The 25425-nt window shown below is 44.8% G+C and overlaps 1 protein-coding gene across 1 annotated transcript in view; it reads left to right on the forward strand.

Moving 5' to 3' along the window:
* Positions 1–3684: 3684 nt before the first annotated feature.
* Positions 3685–25425, forward strand: part of TSPAN2 (tetraspanin 2) — a 44186-nt gene continuing 22445 nt past the window's right edge. Inside the window, exons 1-2 of the mRNA XM_081306089.1 lie at positions 3685–3843; positions 18935–19037. Of these exons, the coding sequence (XP_081162215.1) occupies positions 3775–3843; positions 18935–19037 (172 nt within the window). The 5' untranslated portion in view covers positions 3685–3774. The remainder of the gene's footprint in view (positions 3844–18934; positions 19038–25425) is intronic.

A 25425-nucleotide genomic window follows, 5' to 3' on the forward strand; every position in this document is an offset into this window, starting at 1 on the left:
CCAAGAAGGGCAATAGCTGGGTCAAATGGTGGTTCCATTCCCAGCTTTCCCAGGAATCTCCACACTGCTTTCTAAATTGGCCACACCAATTTGCAGTCCCACCAGCAATGTACAAGAGTACCCTTTTCCCCACATCCTCGCCAGCACTTGTTTGACTTCATAGTGGCTGCCAACCTTACTGGAGTGAGATGGTATCTTAGGGTGGTTTTGATTTGCATTTCTCTGACTGCTAGAGATGGTGAGCATTTTTTCATGTACTTGTTGATTGATTGTATGTCCTCCTCTGAGAAGTGTCTGTTCAGGTCCTTGGCCCATTTGTTGATTGGGTTATTTGTTGTCTTATTGTCTAATTTTTTGAGTTCTTTGTATACTCTGGATATTAGGGCTCTATCTGAAGTGTGAGGAGTAAAAATTTGTTCCCAGGATGTAGGCTCCCTATTTACCTCTCTTATTGTTTCTCTTGCTGAGAAAAAACTTTTCAGTTTAAGTAAGTCCCATTTGTTGATTCTAGTTATTAACTCTTGTGCTATGGGTGTCCTATTAAGGATTTTGGAGCCCGACCCCACAATATGTACATCGGAGCCAACTTTTTCTTCTATCAGACGCAGAGTCTCTGATTTGATATCTAGCTCCTTGATCCACTTTGAGTTAACTTTTGTGCATGGCGAGAGGAGGGGATTCAGTTTCATTTTATTGCATATGGATTTCCAGTTTTCCCAGCACCATTTGTTGAAGATGCTATCCTTCCTCCATTGCATGCTTTTAGCCCCTTTATCAAATATAAGATAGTTGTAGCTTTGTGGATTAGTCTCTGTGTCCTCTGTACCATTGGTCCACCCGCCTGTTTTGGTACCAGTACCATGCTGTTTTTGTTACTATTGCTCTGTAATATAGTTTGAAATCTGGTATGGCTATACCGCCTGATTCACACTTCCTGTTTAGAATTGCTTTTGCTATTCTGGGTCTTTTATTTTTCCATATGAATTTCATGATTGTTTCATCTATTTCTACAAGAAATGCCATTGGGATTTTGATTGGCATTGCATTAAACCTATAGAGAGCTTTTGGTAATATCGCCATTTTGATGATGTTAGTTCTGCCTATCCATGAACAGGGTATATTTTTCCATCTTCTAAGATCTTCTTCTACTTCTAGTTTTAGGGTTCTGTAGTTTTCATTGTATAAATCTTTCACCTCTTTTGTTAGGTTGATTCCCAAGTATTTTTTTTTTTTTTGAGGATATTGTTTGTGAATGGAGTGTTTTTCCTCATTTCCGTTTCAGAAGTTTTGTTGCTGATATACAGGAATGCCTTTGTTTTATGCGTGTTGATTTTATATCCTGCCACTTTGCTGAATTCATTTATTAGTTCTAGTAGTTTTTTTGTAGACCCTTTTGGGTCTTCTAGGTATAGAATCATGTCATCCGCAAATACTGATAATTTAAGTTCTTCTTTTCCTATTTTTAATGCCTTTAATTTCTTTTGTCTGTCTAATTGCTCTGGCCAGTGTTTCGAGAACTATATTGAATAGAAGTGGTGATAGAGGGCATCCCTGTCTTGTTCCAGATTTTAGAGGGAATGCCTTCAATTTTTCTCCATTCAGAATGATGCTAGCCTGAGGCTTAGCATAGATAGCTTTTACAATGTCAAGGAAAGTTCCTGTTATCCCTAGTTTTTCTAATGTTTTGAACATAAAGGGATGCTGTACTTTGTGGAATGCTTGAGAGTCCAGACTCAAAATCTAAAACTGTTACATTAAGCAGGCAATCATTTGTCTATTACATGTGAGCTAAAATCGAAGTGTGAAGGAACAACAGCTTCGCATGTCATAATAAGGGTTCTGTTCCCAGAATATTGAATATAATGTCTAAATAAATATATTTTTGTCTTAGAGATGTGAAATTCAACAATATATATAAATTATAATATCATTGTTGTTCATTTAGTTGATTGATTGCATGCCTGCTGGGTAGTAGACACTACTCTTTAGTTTTTTTTCCTTTATAGTAAAACAGAGGTGTCAGATATAGAACTGTGTTTGAAATCAAAGCTTTGCATCTGCATACCTATTAACTTCTATCTTTGTCTCTAGTTCACTGTGTGAGACTTATGCTTACTTACTACAGAATCAGCACTTTCATTTTTCTTTCTTCTACTCATTTTTGTTAATAAAATTCACTAGATTTTTCAAACATGTGTCCAAAGATGCGGATGTAGGCCAAGATGGCAATATGGTGGAGACTGAATGGTTGGCTGATTGAGTTCTATATTGAAACAGCTAACCCTTATATTGTACTTACAGTACTTATACTGTACTTACAGTGCAGGCACTGTTCTGGGCACTTTGCAAACATTAACTCATTAATCTTTCCAAAAATTCTTTAAGACAAGTACTATCCCCATGTTGCAGGTGAGAGATGGGAAACTGAGGCCCTCAGTTTGTGTTGCACTTTGAACAGCTACCTGCAAGCTGTGATTTGGCTCCAGCACTCTCCTGACTCACCTCCCCACTGCCTTCACATGGGCTCCTGCTGCACCTGGCTAGCAAAGATTCTCATCCTTTTCCCAGGAAGCTTTGGTCCCTTGCAAACTTTTGCACATGCTACCTGGACTGCTCTTCCTCTCCTCTGAGACTCATTCTTCAAGAAGGGATCAGTCTCACTCTCCTTAGCAAAATCTCTCCTGGCCAATGCAGTGAGGCCAGGGATGCTTGTCCAGCGCTTAACCTGTCCTGACACCTTGCTACAATTCATTGCATACAGATCGGTCTCTACAGATAGGCAATAGGAGAGCTGACTAACTCCCTCCTTGTTGAGTCCCCAGGGCTTGCTACTATGCCTGGTCTATAATTGGCACTTAGAATGTCGCTAAATTAATGCATAAGCTCCCTGAATTTTGCACTTCCCTGTCTCCCCCACACTGTCTGACACCACACATTGTAGACACTTTAGTCAACGGGAGTGGGGAGCCTGAGTTCCCGCCAGCAGCCAAACTTAATAAAAACAAAGCAAAACCCAAACCGCCCCCTTTTCTCCAATCTCCACAACATAATCAAGATCCCGGGAATTTGGATTCATTTCAAGCCCTCTCATCTGCCGTATCTAGCAGGATATGGGGGTGGGAGGAGGGTGGGGAGCAGGGCTCCGGGTGGCCGCACCGCGCGCCTTCCCCCAGTTCTTGCCTATTAAGGTAAGAACCGTCGGAGAGGCGCGGGGCGGGGGCAGGGGGCGGGGGCAGGAGGGAGGGTCCCCTGCCAGCCGCCTCTGCGGCCTGTGAGCTAAGAGGGCGCCGGGGACCACAGCCCTGGAAACTCCGCCGGGTGCTCCACCACGGGTCCTGCCATCTCTTCTACCTGAAGCCACCTTCCTGGGTTTCCAGAGCCACCGAGGCCGCGACCTACGTGTCATCCATCAAGAAGGGCCTCCGAGGAGTCTAGGCCCTGGGCGCTGATGAGCTGGGGCCCGCTTCCCTGGCGGACGTTCTCTCGTCGCAGATGCTGGGACAGCCGCCGGGAGCAGGGACCCCAGGGAGGGCAGGAAGGGAGTCTCCGCGGCAGAAGGAAAGGAGGGAGTCCCTGGGAGGAGGGATCCGCACCCTCCCGGCGTCCCTGCCCGCCTGCCCTCCCACTCGCCAGCCCGTGGCTCCGGGTCCCCGCAGGCCCCGCCCCCAGGCCCCGCCCGCGGCCCGCCCCCCGCCCCTCCCTGCCGGCGCCCGCCGCTCCCCGGGCTCGCAGCGCGGGCCTGGGGACTCGGGAGCCCGCCGCCTGGGCCACAGCATGGGGCGCTTCCGCGGGGGCCTGCGGTGCATCAAGTACCTGCTGCTCGGCTTCAACCTGCTGTTCTGGGTGAGACCCGAGCCGGCAGGCCCAGCAGGGCAGGGGGACCGGCGGCGGGCGCGGGGCCGGGGTCTCGGGGGAGCTGACCGCCGCGCGTCCGAGCCGGCTCCGGGAGAGGGCAGGGTGTTCCACCGGCGGAGGCGAGGAGGCAGACAAAGAAGAGGGGGACGGATGGAGGGGGAGGGAACGGGAAAAAGAGAAGGTTGAGCCCTGGGAACCGGTAAGAAGGGAGACACCGAGCGGCTCTCACCCGGGAGGAGCCCCTCTGCCTCGGTTTTTATCTCCGGGCGGGTGACGCCAGGTGCGGGGACCCAGCCACTCCTCACCTCCTGAGGGCTCCCGGCCCGGCGGTCCGCGCTCCCCTCCAGCTTCCCAGGCACACACACACCCCCTTCTCGCTCTGCCTTTCCGCGGGAGCCCGGTGGCCTGGCCAATGGGTTGGGAGGGAAACCCCTGCCCTAGGGGGCTGCCTGTGGGGTACCACCGCATCCAGAGTGTGTGGACACACCACCTGCCTCTGAGGATTTCTTTAGGAAAGTGGGGGTAGGAATGAAAATTGTGGGGGTGGGGAAGGATCATCCTTTTTCTAGGCATTATGACAGGGTCCTAGTGAATGAGGAGGTGGGAATGCTCTTTAGGGACGGATGTTGGGGGGCACTGAGGGGCTTCCAAGAGGCAGCAGCATCTCCCCACAGTTTCCTGTCCGCAGCTAAATACTAATGCTAATGGAGATGATCTCATTCAACTTTGCAGGGTTTTATGGAGCTGACAACAATCCGGGAATTAGTAGTTCACAGAGAGATAAGACTGTGACCCTTGTCTTCTATATTATTAGAGAATGGTTAGGGCTCCACCATCCTTAGCCCCCTGGGTACTCAGCCCCAGGTCCTGGAGAATTCTGAGAAAGGTCTGAAAATTGTCTTCTGCACAGTCCCTCTTGGGCTTTCTTAATGGCCACCCATAGTAACTGCTCAGATAGACCCTGAGTGAAAATATAGGTCCTGCTTTGGGTGAAGAGGTTTTTAGAGGGCAGAGGGAGCAGGAGGGGCTTAGGTGCTTTGAAACCATTTGTTCTGTGGAGGTTGCTTCCCATGACTGCAAGTAATTAATTATTGAATAATGGGCCCAGTTTGTGTCTGCCAACCCATTAGCCCTGACGTCTGGGTGACTCCAACAACTCCAAGCTCTTCCAAGTAGCCATCTTCAGCATCTTTCAGCAATGGAATGTGTGGAGGAGGTACCCAGGAACAGCCCCTGCATTTTAAAGATACATGTGACTTTTGTACACCTGGACATTGATATTCAGCATACTGTAAGGAGGAACATTTCTCAAGGCCCTTATTTTGTATGTAGGCTGGCTTAATTTCCAACGCCGTTAATTAATTATAGATGTCATTGCTGCAGTAGCACCTTTCACTCTCACTGCTTACAAATTCAAAAGAAGTTTATAGCAGCCTGAATAGAAGTTCTTAAACTGGGCTCAGTTCTTATTAAATGCTTGAAGCTGTGCCAGCCTTTCCAGGGATAATTGGAAGCATTTATTGAGTGTTTTCCATGTGTCAAGGACAGGGCTAAGCACATTACATTCATTATCACACTTCATCTTCATGGCAATACTGATGTGCATCGGATTATCCCCATTTTTACAAATGAGGAAACTGAGATTCAAACAGGTTAATTTGCCCAAGATCACACAGCTAGCAAGAGGCAAAGATTGGGTCTCAAACTCTGCCTACTTGCTTTTAAAAAGTGTGGTAATTCAGTTAATCAGTGGTTTTCAAAAGTGTGGCTCCTGGACCAGCAACTTCAGCATCCCTTGGAAATTGGTCATAAATGCACATTCTCTGCCCATCCTGAACCTGCTGAATCAGAAACTCTGGAAGAGGGACCCAGCAATCTATTTTAACAGACCACCCAGGTAATTCTGACCCATGTGCAAGTTTGAGAGCCACTACTGAATAATGACTAAACAAATAATAAATAAGCACTAGTAACTGCAAACACTGTTTCCTAAGTAGCTAATCTACTTGAGGAAACAAGACCAATGCATATAGAACAACAACTGCCCCCCCCCGAAAAAAAGAAAAGTTCAGTATATAATCAAGTGACAAATTTCACACCATTGACCATTAACACAGTAAGGAAGGGAAGTAGCAGCAAAGCAAATTTTGAGTCCCTCCATGTGTTAGCCACTGAGGTCATATATGGCCTTTGGTATATATGTTCTGACTAAGGTGTTCAGAGAAGGGATCACAGTAACATTAAGGAGGCTGCAAAGTTTTCTGAAGAAGAAGACATTAAGGCAAAGGTGAGAAACCAGCATCACCAGCTGAAATGCAGAGCAAGGGGCATGTGAGCCACCATCTATACAAAGAAGCCATCAGGCTTAAGGGCAGAGATCCAAGCAGAGTATGCTTGAGCAAGTTATTTTTACTTCTCAGCTTGATTTATCATTTGTATGAGTGGAGAAATAGAGTTGTTGAGAGCATTAAAATCAAATATGTTAAGTATCCAGCCTCACCTTTTAGGAGCCTTATACATAGTTAGTGCTCAAAAAGGTTAATTAGTAAGGTTTTATTAGTAAGTACCTGGCACATATGAAGCATTCAACATAAAGCTCTTTCCCCTGATTCCCTTAATATTGGCAAACAGTACACATGTGTGCCAAATGACTTCCAACTTGTCTTCATTTGGGAATAACTATACCTTATCTTCTTAATGTGTACTTGTGGATTTTCCCTACTAGAACTTAACAGCACTGAGAGCAGGAATTTCTTTTTCTTCTGTTTTGTTCACAGATGTATCCCCAGCATTTAGAATAGTGTCCAACATATAGGAGGCACTTAATAAATATCTGTAGAGTGAATTAATGAAGCTGCATTAATCTCAGGTTAGAAAACTGAGTATGGATTTCTGATTTACATAATCAGTTGTCCACTGGACCTATCTCTGCCTGCCCATCATTACCTGGCTGCTGTTCAGACTGAGCCCAGTAGGGAAGTATGGGGACCTTTCTCTCTTTCAATTCCACAGGGCTGCAGGGGGCAGGGGACAGGGTTGTGCAACAGCAGCAAGTAGAGGCCATCTTCCCGTGTTTGTGCCGCACAACCAACACAAAAGGGACAAACTGAAACCAGGGCCTTATGCCCGACAGGGAAGAACGGAATGGATTAAGTTATTTAGATATCTACCTCCATTGTCACTAAAGGAACCTGATTCTAGAAAAGCCCCACCCTAGTTTCTGAAGTTGTTTTTTCCTAGTTGGAGGGCTTTTCCTGGAAGGTCAGGCTTCAGCTGTGACTTAAGAGTGTAACATTTACACACACACCCTTAGATGTCTGCCCTTCTGAGGTATAAGGTCCCCTAGATGACAGCATTTTGGGCCCTGTCAGAAATTGGCCGGAGGGCAGGCATAGAGGTTTTCTGAGCTGCAATTTGACAGCTAGATTTGTAACCTCCTTCAGGCAACTGGGTTTAAGCTCCCCTCAGCTGTGCTCCTGGTTTTCTAAACATTCAGCTAGATCTTGCCAGAGCCTGCAGTGCCTGGCCCAGGGCCACCGCCTGGATTCTTTTTAAAGTAAAAGTAAAGCCTACCCATTAACTCTACTCAATTAATTTCTGATATCATGGTTGATGTCTACCATGAAACCCCTCCCAACATCTGTCAGGTCTAAATTCAGGCACTGCAGTCAGATAGCTCAGTATTTTCCTGTGCCTTTCATTGAAATCACCTTCGGGTTTTTTTTTTCCTCCGTTGCATAGCAATATAAATAAAACACCACAACCCACCCAGCCACACATGTTGGTTTAAAGAAAAACCTGGGCGCTGTTTATTCCTTGGTTTATTGTTGTCTGCTCAGCATTTTCCTATCATTGTGCTGTAATGAGTGGCTCACTGTCCCTGTCCAACAGGAAGCCAGGCAGTTCTTTGTTGAAAGCCAGATGCTGTATATGGCAAGTTTGAAGTTTCTCTCCTTTCCTTCTCACCATTACTAATGCAGCTTTGGGTTTGCACTTGGTGATACCTAACAGGTGCTTGTAGGAAAGATAGTGTTTCTTTGGCTTGGGAGTAAAAGAAGCTTGGATCAAATGAATCTTACAGAGGTGGCCTCCTCCACTTTCCCAAATATGTCAAATAGTACTTTAGAGAAATCACCTGTTGGAGAAACTGGCTTAAAAAGAAAAAAGAAAAGAAAGAATGTACCCTTTGGAGTCCACAGAAATGCTAGACCACCCCAGAAAGCAGCTCAGCCTCACTGTAGGATAGTCTTCATTCCTGATTTCTGTCAAGGTGAGAAGACAGCAGCAGAGAGTCAGCCCCTACCAGAGTGGATCAGAGGGACCTAGTGCTGCTAGGAGGTCAAGGAGTCTACAGTAGGGTCAGTCTGGGAAATCCAGAGCTGTAGTTACAGTGTCCTGGTAGACCTCGGGCAGGTCTGCACAGCATGGCTATTCAGATCCAGGAATTCAAAGCTTGGAAGGTGTAGATTGGCACCACACTGCCTGACTATTTTCCTGGCTCCGTTGTTTAACCTCTTTGAACCTCAGTTTTTCTCCTCTGTGAAACAGGCATGATGAAGTACTCACTTCAGTCTGATCTTTGTGCAAATAAAATGAGTTAATACATGTAAGGTCCTCAAGTATGGCACATCCCCACACACATAGTAAATACTCCATAATATAAGATATGAGTGATAGTTGAATACTAGAGATACAAGTAAGAAAGTAGAATCCAGATTCCATGAGACCCATACAAGTAAGGAGAAGCAAGAAGGTGTCCCATGTCCAACCAATCAAAGTGCCAAGAGTCTTACCAAAGGTGTGGAGTCAAAAGGAGAGGGTCCCTCCTCTATAATCCATTCAGTCAGCAAGCCTGTGCTGAGCTCCTGCTGTGTACCTGACACCCTGCCAAGTGCTGGCAGCTCAGAGATATCCTGGATCAGGAGGCACTTGTGCCTTTCTGTAGCCTCCATTTTGTCCTTGATTGTCACTTGTTCTCTCTCAGGTCTCAGCACCTAGTAGAGGTTCATCATGGCTTCAGCTGACAGGGCTGTGCACACTGACCTTAGAGCAGAGCTGTTTGTCGTCTGCCTTGCCTCTGTGCCATTAGAGTCCAAGAGGAGGCATGGGAAAGCTTTTGGGGTCAAGAGCCTCTTAGACATGGATGTGCATAGACCAACCCAGACCTTGTTCAGTTACATATTCTGATTCAGTAGGTCTGCAACTCTTAACAAGTCCCAAGCTCTAGGACCACATTGTGAGAACCTCTGTTTCAGATGTGACCTAAAGAGGTCAGAGACCCACCAGATGCCCTCACTTCTGGTTGGGGCAGGGAGCTCCTTCTCTTGGCTTGCTCTTGGCAGTGCTTTTAATTCCAGTTACCACTTTACCACGGCTGTTTTCAGATCCTTTTTTTCTACACTGATCCTTGACGGTTTCTAGAATTACCATCATCCATTGTCTTTTACTGTGCTATTCTAGAACGTCATCCGTGAAGTCTCTTGGTGCTCCAGCCGTGTGCCACAAAAGAAAACATTACCTCCATCCGCCCAATGTTAATATTGACAATGTCACAACCAACAGTGTGCCTTTTTTCTAAAGCAAGTGATATTATACATGTTTCTAAAGCAAGTGATGTTATACTGATCATTGAAACAAATTGTGTCATGGTCACCAAGCAGTGAAAGGAATCAAGAGAATGAGGCCAGTAAGAAGGGGATATCCAATGGACTAAGAGCACATCATACAGATGAGTGGGGTTTACCTTGGCCTGCATTTTCATCCTCTTTGGCTTTGATTAGGAACAAAATAACAATACTAATGAACATTTATATGATGTTTAGTTTACAAAATGCTTTCACATCCATTATCCCATATGATTGTGAATCACAACAAACCCATGGAACAGTATAACTGCCACCATCTTACAGATATAGAAACTGAGTCAGGCAGAATAGGTTGTATGTCCCACGTCTTCTTATTTTAAATCCCATTTTCTTCCCACTGTAGTAAATTTGAGGACAAGTGTAATACACAGCATAAGAAATGATACTGGCCTGGAAAGTGTAAAGTCTGTGAGCGGGATCATTAAATCCAATGCCAGATTTAGTTTTGATGTATTCCAGAAATGCAGGTGTGAAAAGATGGATAAAATACCCTGACATATGGCAGAAGCAAGAGAAACTTTGAGACCACTAACCAATCATTTTAAAACAGAAGAAAAGTAAGATGGAAATTGAGAGTGTGTATCAAGAGACAATTTCATAAATTAATTTAAGCAGAAAAAACTTGAAGGATAGGAAGCACTATATAAATGTAAGCTATGTACTAAATGTTCTCTTAAGCACATTTCTATATGAGCATTTTTAATCCTCACAATAATCTTATGAGATAAAAGCTATTATCATGCCCAGGTTCTATATGAGGAAACAGAGGTACAGAGAGTGTAAGAGACTTATGCAGGATACACAGCTGGCCAGTGGCAGAGCCAGGTTTTGGTGTGTGGCTCCAGAGTTCATGCTCTTAACCACTCCAAGTCTAAAGGCTAAAACTTGGACACTAACATGACTTCTAGACACTCAATTCAGTGGCCGTGCTACTGAGCATGTGCAGCTACTTAAACTTAAATCAATTCAAGTTAAGTAAAATGTAATGTTCATTTCCTCAGTCCCACTGACCACATTTCAAGTGTTCAATAGCCATTGGTGGCTGGTGGCTACCATATTGGATGGCACAAATAGAGAACATTTCCATCATTGGAGAAATTTCTGTTGGACAGCTCTAGCCTAAATAAAATTATTTTCCTCTCACAAAGACATATTTTTCCCTTATTGGGTTTTAATTAAAACTAGAGAAAAGAGGAAATAGGGTCTGTAAAGGGCTACTGGTGTTCTGGTATAGATAGTTCAGAAAACTCAAGGGAACTTCAGCTGTCATGGAGAGTGGGAACATAGTGCCAACCAACATCAAAAGATGGCAGACAACTAAGTTACTGGTACCATGGGACTAAGATCAAGTTTGGAGTCTGAATGTAACATTAGTGAGTCTATCAAGGTAATAAGACTAAGTGCTGGGCCCTCACTGTTCCAGTGTGTAACATGAACTCAGTTAAACTCTTAAGAAGATACTATGACTCTTTCTGCTCTGCAAATGAGGAAGCTGGGGGTAACAGAGGATAAGAGGTTTGCCCAAGGGTCACAGGACTCGTGAGTGCGGAGCCTGATTCAATCTAGTTGGCTAGAACCCCCAGTTTGACCACAGTAATTCCCCTGTGCCACAGCGCTGTCTGTACATGTGACATATTTGTTACCCATGTTCGAGCATCAGTTATTCAGTATGAACAATCAGAAGAAGTAAAATTAGATGAGCAGGTGGTAGATTTTCCAAAACATAGGCCAAGCTCCACCCTCTCCATTGTGATGGCGATTGGAAATGAACCATCTTGTAAACAGGGGACAAGGGAATTGAGCAGAGATGACAAGCCCCCCAACAGGGGCAGTGTGGGGTTGGGGATGCATAGGAAGCTGCTGTCACTCAGACCCAAAGCCAATTTGTTCTCCTTCCATGTGCCAGAATCTGCCTGTAACTCCGTGAATGGGCCATGTTATACCTTCCTGACCTCAAATAGGCTCTGGTAAAATTAATGTTAAGAAAATTATCTATAGAACACCAACCTGGGCTTCCATGATTTCTACTAGCTTCCATCCAAGCTAACATTTTCCTAAATGAAGTGTTTTGACACTCATTTTGCTGTATAGAGAATACTGTAATCATATGCAGTGTTCATATGCCCCTCCTCTCACCATATTCCTGAGTTCTGCCTGAAATATTTTTTTTCTGCCATTATTTCTCTGTAACAATTAAAACTGGATAAATATTATTCCTATTGATCAATATTTAAGAAATCTTTCAATCTGCTCAGAAGTAGTCCTTTCAAACACCTGGAAGAATTTTACACTGAAACATAAATATTAATTAATGTCTTTGCTTATATAAAGCATCATATAGATGAGATGACGTGTCTATATAGGTGAGTGGTCATTTTGGCCCCCAAGATAAATGTGTAATAGAAGGGTGAGCCTAGAATAAGTCCCAGATGGATGGGTCTTATCTATTAGAAGGCAATGCAGAGAACTTAGAAAAGAGCATTTTTGTCTATTCTACCCATAGATACTCCTCCCGATGAGGTAAGGCCGACCCTTAGTTTAATTCACTTCTGTGACCTGGTGGATTGGATTTTAGACTTGTGTATATTTGACCTTCACTTGATAAAACCATCTGCTCACCGGATCATTAGCTGGTAGTCTGTGACATTCATTTTTGCTGTCTAGAGAAAATTAAGCAGCCATCAACATCAACATTCTCATAATTCTTGCTGTTTCATCCTCTCCTACTCCTTTCCCCTGCATTTCTTTGAAGATAAAAGGTGTTGTGTGTAACCACCACATAAACACATTTTCCACCATCCAGAAGTGAATTATCTGCTTTATGGTTCACAGAAAACTTTCCACCCCGGGTTTATTTTGCTTCCCCGCAGCACTTTTAAACTGCTTCCTCGAAAAACAGTTGATCCAGGCAAGTTAACTTTATAAAAACCTCAACAAACGGAAGAACATGTGTTTGGCACCAATAGATAGCCCAGAGGTGAACAGAACACTCCTGATTCTATGGGGCTTCTACCAGCCCAGAGAACGAATTAAGCATTGATTGATCATGAAATGTACTCTTACCTGAAAGAAGTCTTTCTTGGCATGCGCCTGTTCTTACCGAAATTCTATGAAGAAAATAGTAGGGGAAATCTGGCACGCGGATACCTTAAGGAGCTGCTGTGTATTTCCGGACCATCAGAGGCTCCTCACCATCGCCTGCCGTCCTGGTCCTGCCTCCAGTTCCCCCTCACCTGGTCCTGATGTTGAGGTCAGGGCAGCAAGTTCCCTCAGGGGCATTTGGTGTAAATGTCATATGACATTCAGCTCTCGTATTTTTTTTTCTGATAAAATCCTTGATTTTTGAGAAAGTGCCATCTAAATCCTGGTCCTGCTTTCAGGGCATAATAGGATGAAAGTCTTGGGAGCCAGTTTTCCACTTTGAGAAAATTAGCATCATCTTCTAAAGCAAATGTGCTTCTGACATCTGCCTGCTAAAAGGCGGAGGCTGCATTACCCTCATGGCATCCTAATGGGGTTTCAATCAGATCAAATATCATGAGTGAGTGCTCATTATAGTTCCATCTAGGATGATAATTGCCACCGAGAGCAAGTATTAGCTTGAAAGCATTTAATGAAAACCCTAGGATGAAAGTGTCATTTCCAACTTTGTGTGACTTCAGCCCAAAGAAGAGCACAAACAAACTTCAGCACAAACAAACTGGGTTGCATGTGCCCACGGCTTCATCCTGGAGAAGCAAGAGTACAGGATTGGCTTTGTTTATTCTTTCATTCTCATGCAGTGTGTGGTGTGTGTGTTGCTATAATCGTATGCAGTGTTCATATGTCCCTCTTCTTGCCACTAACAGAGATGCATAGATCTACTCTAACATGTCACCACAGGCTCAGGGAAATAGAACTGAGGCTACATACTCCGATTTGGTTTTCTTTGTCCATGGGCGACTGTTTTGCTGGGTATATTCAACCTTGTGTTCACTCAGTGCCTTCCAAGGTATCTGCAGTGTTTCCCGGGTGCAGATGAATTTGAAAAGAGGCCTTTGTGAAGTCTTCCCTTGGAGAGCTGTGAGCGAGGTTGTTCACAATTGCTCCTGTCAGCCTGTCTTAGTCAACTTGGGATGACATTAAAAAAAAAGAAAAGAAAGAAAGAAATACCTGGCCCTGTGTTCAATCTATAGCACCAAACGGAGGGAAAGGTGGGGAGAAAGACTTGGTGGCTTAAATGACGGAAACGTATGCCTTACAGCTCTGGAGGTGGAAGTCTGAGGGCAGGGTGGCAGCAGGGTCGGGTCTCATGAGGACCCTCTCCTGGTGTTCTGGTGGTGCCTTGTCACTGCATCTTTGATGGCAGAGGGTAAGAAAGCAGCCTCTCTGGTGTCTCTTCTCATAACGGCACTAGTCCGACTCTCATGACCTCATCTGATTCTCTCCCAAAGGCCTCGTCTCCAAATATCACCGCTCTGGGAGGTAGGGCTGCAGTGTGTGAATCGTGGGGTGAGGGGTCGCAGTTCCATCCACAACACAGCCTAAGTGGTATCTTTTGTAGGTCTTCTGCTTCTTCATTGACATATGTCATATGTCGGTTGACAGAATGGGAGCCCATTCTGCAAGACAAGAGGAAGGGGTTTGTACTACAGCAACACAGCTCCCATCCCTACCCTCACAGAAATCAGGCCTTTTTGAAAAAATTACAGAAATGTTTAAATAGAAATGGTTGCATGTGCTATGAAAAAAAGACAAATAACTAGGCTAGGGTAGTCTTCCCCAAGTGACAGGAAAGCTAAGCGCCGAGTGGGTGTCAGTCTGGTGGGGGGGAGGAGAGCATTCTGTCTTAGGAAACGGCAAGAGCAGTGGCTTCCAGTGGAAGAAGGAACTGAGACTGTGGCTTAGGGCCTCTGAGGATCATTCTTTGGTCTGGTACCTAGATATAAGCATAGGCACTATCTAGAACTGTCTCTGGGGGTGCTTTTGACCCAGAAAGGAGGTTTACTGCTCACCAGCAGTACCACGTGTTTGCTGTTTGTGATCCACGTTGGCCTGTGTCCAGGAAGGGAAGGCTGGGCAGACAGGAGGAGCCAGGTCCAGGGAGTGGTCTCTGCGTTTTTGCATCCCAGCACTACCCGTCTCCAGCTGGACTACCACAGGGGACCGTGTTTGTGATTCATAAAATCTTTTTTGTCTTTAAGTGAAAAAACTATGTCCTCACGATAGGCCCTTTTATCAGCGAGCCCAGGAAAGTGAAAATAAATGCAGTTAAAATAAAGGTGAAATCCATAAACAAATTTTGCTTTATGCTAAATGGCTTAGTTTTTTCAGATAGCCATGACTTACAAGAAACTCTGCCCATCCAGTTTGCTTTAAAATTCTTTAAATCCGTCTTCAGTCCTCTCTTCTGCTTCTTTAGTTTTAGAATACAAACATGTCTTCTCTAAAGACATGTGCTTACAATTTGCAATTTTGTGTCCCGCAAACACTCTGGAATATGGTTAGCTACTGGAATAACCCAGGAAAATCTGGCGAGCCCCTCTTTAATGGCTTAGGTTTGTACACCACTGTTCCTTTCACTGCATTCTTCTCGTCTTGGTTTTTGTTTTTTCTAATTTATGTTTTTAAGTAGTGGGCCCACTTTTGCCCTCAGACCTCATTTCATCACATTTTTTAGTGCCTTGTGCACAACTGGTCCTCAGAAAAGGAGAGATGACTGAAGAGGTGATGTTATCTGGCGTCTTCTTGTGTGCATTCTAGTAGGCTGGGCCTGTGATTGGATCCTCACCTGCAGGACTAGGTTTTTACCTAGGCCACCAAATAGCTTTCCATGAGTCCCTGAGAAACCCAGGAGAAGGACTGGTTCTTTGTCAACTCTGAGTCCTAGGCTCCTGGCTCACAGTCATGCTCAATAAGTGATTTTTTTTTTTTTAATGATTAACATGAAGGTCTAACTCATTCTGCGGTATGAAAAAGCCCGTTCCTACAAAACAATATTTCTGGTTATAATTCTCTCAAAGGCCCTAGGCGTGATACTGGCCCTAGAAGGAGGCCTCAGCAAAGTTCTTCAAATGGTATGGTGAACTCTTTCTGGTCCTCTCAGCTGTTAGCTTCACTCCCTAGTATTCTCTCTCTGGTCCACAGTCACTCAGGCCTTTATCTTTGGCTCCCTGCTGTATCAGGCACCCAAGCAAAATTCATGCTCCTGGCTGTTCCCATCAAAAGAAGGGTCTCCATCCCTTCTTCACTCAAGGCTCTGGGGCTTCCCAAGATGATACAAAGGTAGGCAGAAGCCCTGCGTCCCAGCTGCCCCGGCTTCCTACTAAAGCCCAGACTCTGGCCTCCCCCAGACTCGTCTCTTTCCCCAGCCCAGCATCAGGGTAAGGAAATGAAGCCCTTCCCTGTGCTCCTCGGCTGGGAGCTGTCACCTCCCTCCAGTTCTCTTCAGGGTATACATCAAAAGTGGACAACTGCTGCACACGGGTGGTTGTGCTTTGCACCATCCCTTGGCCGCGTGCACGCTCTCCCTCTTCTGCTTGTTCCCTGCCTCATATTGCATTTATGACTTCATGTTGATTATCTTCCATGTTGGATTGCGATCCCCACCTTTTTCGTTGTTTCCCTGATGCCAAGCACAATAGCTAGCCTAGATCAGAGTTGGTTCCCGCTGAATAAACACTCAAGGAAGAAAGAGAGGAAGCGAAAGCAGATGAGGGTAGGGGCAAGAGAAGAAAAGAAGAAAGCCCCACTCTGAGCCATAGATGTCCTCTCGTTCCTTAGTTGTTTTTAACCTTGACCGAGGTGCAGATATGACTGAATGCAAAAAAAAAAAAAAAAAAAAAAATGGACTGGGATTAAAAGAAGAGAGAATTAGGGCATAGGGGGGTGTTGGCCTAGTCGTTTAGGATTACAGGGGCTTGCAGGCTTCCCTCAGGGGAGACCATCTCTTCTGGCTGTATGGAACAGAGAGTAATGAGAACTTGGGGACACCAGATTCACTTACCTTCATGCTGACTTGATGGCAATTGGTGTGAACTTTTGGGGGGCAATTTCTAGTGTGTGGTAGACCGGGCTAATAAGTCCAGTGAACACAGAGCATTGCATGAGCCTTACAGGATTGGTGAGTTCAAAAGGACCTGCTGTGCCTCTTCCCAAAGCAGTGCTCACTCTGTTTCTCATCACAATATCAGCCCTGGCTAGCTCCCCCCGGCAGCACACGGGGAGGATTCCCCTCCACACAGTGATGACATTCAGCTAAGCCACAATTCCTTGAACCAGGAGGAAACCCGTGTGGTTTGGGGGTTGGGGCAGGGATGAGCAAGCGCAGATTTTTTCCCCTTTGCCCGATGGCTTTAAATTGCAACCTCTCTTTTAATTTTCCATTATGCATCAAACACATCCGTGCCAGAACAGGACAAATGTATTCCGTCTGGAAGGATGATCCCAGACAGCTATAAATTAGAGTTTGTGTACAGAGATTCCAAAAATGTGGCCTCATGGTAGGGTGTCCCTGGGACCAGTCACCTCCTCCACAGTCTGCTTGGTGGCTTCTGGCTTTGGCCTGGCGCCTCTGTCAATAGATTTTTGCTTTGTATTTGGAAACTCTCTTTCCATCAGGCACTGCAGAGGGTGGTAAGGTTGCCCTTCAGGCTTTGCTGGACAACTTGTCCCAGGCAGCCCCCTGACGAGCAGGGACAGCAGGGACAGCAATTGACTGAGGGCAGCACCATCTTTCCTGCACAGCAACAGTGAGGTCCCCAAACTGGTTTCCTTCTAAGTTAAAGCACAACAAAAGCATACTCTCCTCACTTTTTTTCTAATAGAAAAAAAAAAAAAACTACCACGTAACGCTGTTTGAAAACTATATTTTTAAGGTTAAAAGAAAGTCACCTGTAATCTCTCCCTTCGATGATAAATATTATGACTATTTTAACATTTTTAACATGACTTCTTTCCAGGTTTTCAGGCCATGCTGCTGATTTTTAAAATTCAGCAGTTTTTTCAAAAGCTGGTTGTGCCCAGTTCCTTTAGCTGCCCCTCACACTATTCAATTAGCGCTTTCCTCTGAGGCTGGAAACTGTTAGTTATTCCCCATGGGGAGAGTCCCCCTGGTAAAACTCTGCCCTGGGACTCCTTCTCACTGAAGTGCTGCAGCGTTTCTGAAGAAACCCGGGGAGGAGGGAATTGGCCCTGGGGGACAGAAGGTGAAGGAGGATAAAGTCCTGGTAGAAACCCAGCCAGACAGCACCAGGTCCTTTACAAACTGCCCACAAGACAGAAGGAACCCGTATGCAAAAGTCTCTGGGCTAACCCTGACTTTGATTTTTCCTTGTTAAACCTCTGCCTCTGTGATTTTCATCCTGTCTTCATGTCATCAGCCCCTGGCGTGCTTTTCTCTGTTCCTGCAGGGGCAGACTCTGAATTACTTGTCTGGGGAAAGACTGGGGCAGCCCAACAGAGACTGGACAGGGTGGCAGCAGCAGGAGGCTATTTTTACATTTCTGCTTATTTTCTCATCATGCCTTGTGCCCAGAAGGTGCCCAGTAAATACGCGTTGATTGATTGATACAGTGAAATCTGAGAACACCACAGCAGGAGCCTGCTGGCCTGCAGCAGTGATGGTCCTGCAATGGCAGAAAGGGCTTCTGGCTTTAATGCTGAGCCCCACAGCAACCTTCAGAGGGGAGGGAGGGAGCCCGGGTGATGACTCTACCAGCTGCCAGCCTGCCCGGCCACCGCCCGTGCCAGCCGCCCAGCCTCTCCCTCAGCCGCACAGCACAGACCACGTTGTTTCAGAAAATTATTTTTTCTTCTCTCACTTTCCATGGAAACTCAAAATAGTAACCAAAAAAAAAAAAAAAAAAGCCAGGTTCCCTACTTCATCCCCAGGAAGGGGCAGGACAGTGACCACCACACAGGACTGGGGGCGAGAGGGTTACAGAAACTTCTGGAATGACATTCTAATTGGAGAGTGCGCATCATGAGGTGTGGGTGGGTTTGAAGGTTGGTGCATTTTGCTCTGAGAAAGGAAAGTTCCCCCAGGTCTTGGAGTTCATCTTGCTCTTGGTGACCTGGCATCTGAGACCCAGTCACCTCTCACTGTGATATTGGTGACGAGTTTCAATGAACCAGCAAAGGACAATAAGGCAAGGAGAAGATGCTGCCAGGGGGATGTTGTTAGAATAGTGTTTCTGAGATGCCCTCAGCATGGCACGTGTGCCCAATAACCACCAGGCAGCGGGTAGTGTGGACCTAGTGCCATCATCACACCAGGCCGAGGGGCTTGAGTACATGCTTCCACCTCTGTAAGCCTCCCTTTCCTCCCCCATAAGAGATGAAGGGTGGACTAGGTAATGTCCAAGGGTGAGCCCTTGTCTGTGCCTGCACCTGCTAGTGGGTCTGCACACCCCCTCTTCACTTCCATAGTAAATACGGTGTTGTTTGCCCCTCAGCTGGCCGGGTCAGCCGTCATTGCTTTTGGACTATGGTTTCGATTTGGAGGCACCATAAAGGATTTGTCGTCGGAGGACAAGTCCCCAGAGTATTTCTACATGGGTGAGTGACTTCAGCTTCCCTACGCTTTAGCTCAGGTAGGACAGCTGGGAGACATGGAGCAGAAGCTGCACTTGAGCTTTGGTGGAAGGGGGAGGCGTGGAGGGGCAGGGAAGAGGCAGAAGGAGCCAACACCGGAGCCCCTGTGCTCCACCTGGCCCTCAGTGCTGTGCTTAGGGAGGCAGGTGGACAGGACCTTGCTTCTCCTGCTCCCTCACATGACCCATTCCTCCACTCTCCAAAGTACAGGAAGGCCAGCGCAGCCAGAAAAGAAGTCTCAAGGAAATGTAATGAAAATTCATTTTAAAGAATTAGAAGACCTTCTGTGTCCCTGGAGGATAACACAAGTCTGTTATTCACTAGTCCATCCAGGGAGACAGGGTGCCCCTACAGAGTCAGGGTTTGATTTTGTGATTTTTGTATTTCAACTTGCACCGGAGAAGAATGTAACTCAAATGAAGAGAGATATTCAAGGTTTGGAGATGCTAATCCCAGTCCTTCCATGACTAGGGACTGCAGAGAGGAGAGGCGGGGACAAGAAGGCTAGCCCTGGAGAAGAGGCATCAGCTCTGCTTCCTGTCAGGAGTAGGAAAGGGGTGAGGAGCATGGGGTGGGGTGCAGCCTCCCACCCAGAGTGAGATGAGCAGGGGTACAAATGGTCACCATGCATTTAGCTCCCTCTGTTTCCAGCCCTCTGCTGGAGCCTTTTCTCATTCTCCAGCTAAGTGGACATGCACTCTAGATTTCAAAAATTCCAAGCCCATTGTCAATGCAAGCGACCCCCGTAACTGACTGGCTGTTTTAAGAACCCCACGGGCCATAGAGTAAACTTGGATTGCTTGTTGTGACATCTATGCCTGGGGAGAGGGAGGAACCCATATAGGTCATTGGCTCCAGAGCCTAATAAGAGCAGAATCTCTTTCCCTGAATCTCTTTCTGAAAAGAAAGAGTCCAGGCCCCACTCAGAGCCATGGATGTCCTCATGAAGGACCAAATCACAGCGGCTGGGCCACCTCCTCCACCAAACACCTTCCACGCCCAGAATCATCCTGTGAGGAAAATCGCCATACTGATTACAATACTTACAAAGGAAAGTAGCAGAAAATCTACTAAAGGAATATTACTCAGCAATAAAAGAGAATAAAGTCATGGCATTTGCAGGTAAATGGATGGAGTTGGAGAAGAGAATGCTAAGTGAAGTTAGCCAATCCCAAAAAACCAAATGAAGAATGTTTTCTCTGATATAAGGAGGCTGATTCATAGTGGGGTAGGGAGGAGGAGATTGGGAGGAATAGATGAACTCTAGATAGGACAGAGGGGTTGGAGGGAAAGGGAGGGGGCAGGGGGTTAGAAATGATGGTGGAATGTGATGGACATCATTATCCAAATTACATGTATGAAGACACGAATGGTGTGAATATACTTTGTATACAGCCAGAGATATGAAAAATTGTGCTCTATATGTGTAATAAGAATTGTAATGCATTCTGCTGTCATATATAAATTTTAAAAATTAATTTTAAAAAGATGAATATAATAAGAACATTTATGTTTTATGAAATCTTACATATAGATTTAAAAAAACACCCAATTATTTTAGGTTACATTAAGAAAAAAAAATGCTGCCAATTTAATTAGAACATATTATAAAAGATAAATCCTAATCTCAGAATTGTTAAAATGCTTTTTAAAAAAAAACTCAAAAATTGATGAAATGTGGTTAAAGAAGTCTGGAGGTGGGGAATTTCCAGAATTAGTTCAGGGCCCAACAAAGTCATCAAGGACCCCGGTTCTTCTCTCTACTCTGCCATCCTCTGCATGTCCTAAGATGTCCCCTTCTGATTCCAACATAGCTTCAGTGGCTCCAACATTGTGTCCTCAGACAACAACATCCCAACAAGAAAAAAGGAAGTTTCACTTCATATGGTCCTTTTGAGGGATAAATGAAATCTTTCTCAGGAGTCTCCTGAAAAGCACATTTCCCCCTGCAGCTTATTGGCCAGATTTGCATTATATCCAATCATGGCCAAGAAGAGAATAACTATGACTGGCTTTCATTAATTGATAATCATGCCTGGGTCTGGAGCAAGGCCCAAGTTCCCCAGAGGACTTATAACAGTTGGACAAGATTGGCATTTTGTGGCAAGGAAAAAGCAGAGGAATCTGCTAAAGATTTAACCCTGAAATGCTCTTTTCTATCCACATGGCTCCCAGGTAGTACGCACACTTCCATCAAAGCTAGCAAACATACACTTCAAATATTCCTCCTTGAGAGACTCCTGGCTCTGAAAACTTCTCAAGAAGCATTTTTCCATTCCAGAGAAGCCTTCAAGTGTTCCAAGGACAAGCTTAACCCACCCTTGTTCTGTCACCTTCAACCCACACCAGGGACACCAGGCTCAGGCAGAGGGAAGAGTGGAGAAGGAATGCATCTTCCCTCGCTGTTTTAATCAGCTTTGTGCTACTATGACCAATATATCTGACAAGAACAACTTAGAGGAGGAAAAATTTATTTTGGCTTACAGTTTCCTAAATTCAGTTTATGGTCAGCTGACTCTATGGCTAGAGGAAAGCAGCTCAGGGCATGACAGCCAGGAAGCAGAGAGACCTCTGCTCACCAGGGACAAAATGTAAATCCCAAAGGCATACCCTCCAGCGATCCACACCCTACCTGCCTTCAGGTACCACACAGTTAATCCATCCATGTGGATTAATCTACTGATCAGATTATGCCTCTCCTAATAATTTCACCTATGAACATTCTTGCATTGTCTCACACATGAGATCTTGGGGGACAACTCATATCTAACCCATAACACTCATGTCGCTGATATTCCAGAAGCTACCGATCACATAGCATTCCCCACAATTTTGAATTCAGTTTTAACAAAATCCCACTTAATCCCATGTTAAATAGGCTTCATGCCTCTCCAGACATATGGAGAAGGAACTCTTCAATAATCAAGAGCAGATAATAGTCACAAGCACATGGTAGGCACTACATGAATGGTACATAAATACTGAATTAGAGAGAGAGAGAGAAAGAGAGAGAGAGAGAGAGAGAAGAGAGAGAGAGAGAGAGAGAGAGAGAGAGAGAGAGAGAGAGAGAGCGAGAGAGAGAGCACAGGCTGCTCCCATAGAGCTTCGAAGGACAGGCAGTTTGGGATAGATTGAGTTAGGGAAAGCTTTATTCATGACTCTGAATTAGGATTGACAAATAAATATAGGGCAGGCAGCCACAATTTTTACCTTATCTATGGGGACTGTGGCTAATTGTTCAGGGCAATGGAGAAAAGTTCACCCTTAGTTAGAAGGAAAATGCTTGGGAAGACACCAACCAGTTCAGTTCCATTCCTAGTCTCCTTCAAGTTGTTTGGCAATAATCAAATGTGCCTAAACTCAGCCACCTACTCACTCTCACTGCCAAGTTTGCAGGTGAAGGATTTCAAGCTCTAAATTGTACTTTGAGATAGAACTAGACATTTTTTTTTTTTTAGGAACAATAAAGAAAGTACTTTTTCTGAGATAGAGGTGGACATTTTTTAGCAGTAGTAAAGAAAACCCCTTTTCAAATTCCATGAAAAAAAAACATCTAGAGAAGCTGTATCCCTCTCAATGTTATTAAATATCTACTTATTTTAAAGATCTCTCCATGATTATTTTAATTCTTTGGATTTTGCTAAATATTTGCTAAAACATAGTTTTCAAGTAATTTCTCTTTCCATTTTTTTGTAGATTCCTTCATTTGAGAGAAAAAAATATAACCTATCAATATCATTCTCCAGTCAACTTATAGGCACAGGAACTGGGGGTCACACACAAAAAATATAAGAATGCTGTAATGGCCTCCACATAACTTGCAGTATATTTGAAAAGATTCATTGTCTTAACGACTTAAATTTACAATAAAAGCTAGTGTGTAACTAGGTGCTAGTGTATTTGCAGTGGGTGCATCAAAGGTCATTCTAAACTGGTAAGGCAGGAAAGATTTGAGTTATATTTTGAATACCAGACTGGAAAAGAAGAAGATGAGGATTGCAAAGACTGAGAGTCAAGAATGCACAAGGCGTGTGCACAGGCCAGCCATGAGCAAACCTAGATGGCACAGAGGCGCTCGCTTTCAGGGGTGAGGAGTGGGGCATGGTAGGAAGTTAAGATCACTTACTTATAAGAGAGGGAAGGACAACAGATATAAAGGGCCTTGAATGTCACCATTAATTTGATAAGCAATATATAATTTGGAGCTTGTGGCCAGTGGGATCTGTGCTGCCTTCTAAAGAAATTATTCTGGCAACAGAGGAATAAGAGGGCAGGCACAAGACTTAAAAAAAAAAGGTATAGATTATTGATATAGCCAGGTGTGAAGAAATAAGGGCATAAACCATAGTTGTTGCAATGAGAATTATAAAGAAAGCAAGGTAAGAAATATTGTTAACTCCAACTAAGCCTAACTAATCCGACTCAGGAACAGAAGGAATCAAAATGGCACAAGATGCCAGTGATAGAAAAGCCACGTCTGGCAGTAATAATTCATGATTCTCAGGAGAGTTACTGAAGGCAGTTACATGGATCTAGGGATGGAAGCCAGTCCCCAAGTGGCCTGTCTCTGTTGCTCCAGAAACAAAGTGCTAGAGCAATTTCACAGCTACAGATTTGGATTCAATATAAGAAAATATTTTTAATGATCGGATAACTCAAAAAAAAGTTGAACAGACTCCCACAGAAGAAAATGAACTGTCCTTTTTGTTGGTATTTCACCACTACTGTGACAAAAAAAAAAAAAAATCAGGATCAAGTGTTTTGTTAATTGAGGAGATTATTGTGTTGAGCAGAAGGGTGAACTAGCACTTCACGGACATTCCCGAGTCTGCTTTCTAACCTCAACAAGAGCAGTTTGCATACTGCCTGAGAAATGAGAGAGCTGTCCCATCATATCATATCTTCATGGACTTATCTGACTAGACTCTTCTATGTCAAGTCACAGAGACCTCCTCCAATTGACATGACTAAAATAGAAATTTATTGACTCACATAACTGAAGAGTCCAGGATTAGTACGGGTCCCAGGGACTCAGATGATGTATAGAATCCAGCCTGTAGCCATCTGTTGGCTCTGCTTCCCTTTGGCAACCCTCTTAGGCAAGTTTCCTCTCCACGTGATAAAATGGCTGCCAGTGGCTCTAGGCTCCAACTCCAGAGAAACCCCAGTAAAAGAACACGCTTCTTTCATTCCAGCCAGATCCACCTGAAATCCCCAGCCTAGCCTGCAGTGGCCATATTGGGTATAGTGCCCATCCCCAAACCAGTCCTTATGGCCAGCTGTTGGTTGGTGTAAGCCTGGGCTTCATGCCCACCTTGGAGCTTGAGGTAAGTTGGTACTCTCAAGCCTCATGGATTGAGAATCAAGGAGATTCATTTATCTAAGTAGAGAAAAAGGAGCTGGATTCTTGGCAAGGAAGACAGTACAAAAGCAGAGTCTGAATCCTTCTTGCTTGCCCTTGGCAGTACAGGCCATGGATGTGGGTTTACCTACCCTGAGTTCTCCTCTGGGTCATCCCGAGCAGCTGGTGTTGAGGATGATCACGGTCAGTGCTCAGAGGTTAGGGAAGTAGGTGATCAGAGAAACTCAGCACTAGGTGGAATAAGGAAATTAGGGACCAGAGGGCTAAGCAGCAGGGGCCGGCAGTCAGTCATGGTTTCCTAGCTCTTCCTGCAGGGCTCAGCAAAAACCCAGGTCTGCGGACACCCAGTCCTGTGCTTGCTCATTTTCTACCTCCCTGGATAATGTCAACAAAAAACACTTGTGAAGTCGGGACTTTTTCTCTACACCAGATATTTCTTATAAGAAGAGCAATGTACATGTTTGTAGAAATTGATATTTTCTCTCAATAGTTAACTTTCCAAATAAGAAAGATACCTTCTCTCTAGCAACAAAACATGAAGAAAAATAAACCAGGGTACCATTTGTGCTACACCCTAGTATACAGTATGAGATAACAAGAGTTTAAAAAAGAAACAGGCCCAGTTTGGGGGTTCTGTCTACTGTTCTCACACTCCTTTTTTTGCAAGAATAAATTCCAAAGCAATCATTAAACTCTTGTGACCCCTTTGCTAAAGAGTGTTCTAAACAAACATGGCACATTCAAGGGGTTCTTCAAGAAACAAGGCTTTAGCTGGGCTCAGTGGCACACTCCTATAGCCCCAGCTACTTGTGAGGCTGAGGCAGGAGGATTGCAAGTTCAAGGCCAGCCTCAGCATCTTACAAGACCTCATCTCAAGAAAAGGAAAAGATAACTGCACTCCCAGCCTCAAGTCCCACTCTGCAAGAGACCCCAGGAAAGGTGTGTTGTGTAGCTCCCTGCTTTTGGGCAGACGACTGTTAAGCGTTGTTA

This window comes from Spermophilus citellus (genome assembly GCF_964194105.1).
Source record: "Spermophilus citellus genome assembly, chromosome: 9".
Taxonomy (NCBI): Eukaryota; Metazoa; Chordata; class Mammalia; order Rodentia; family Sciuridae; genus Spermophilus; species Spermophilus citellus.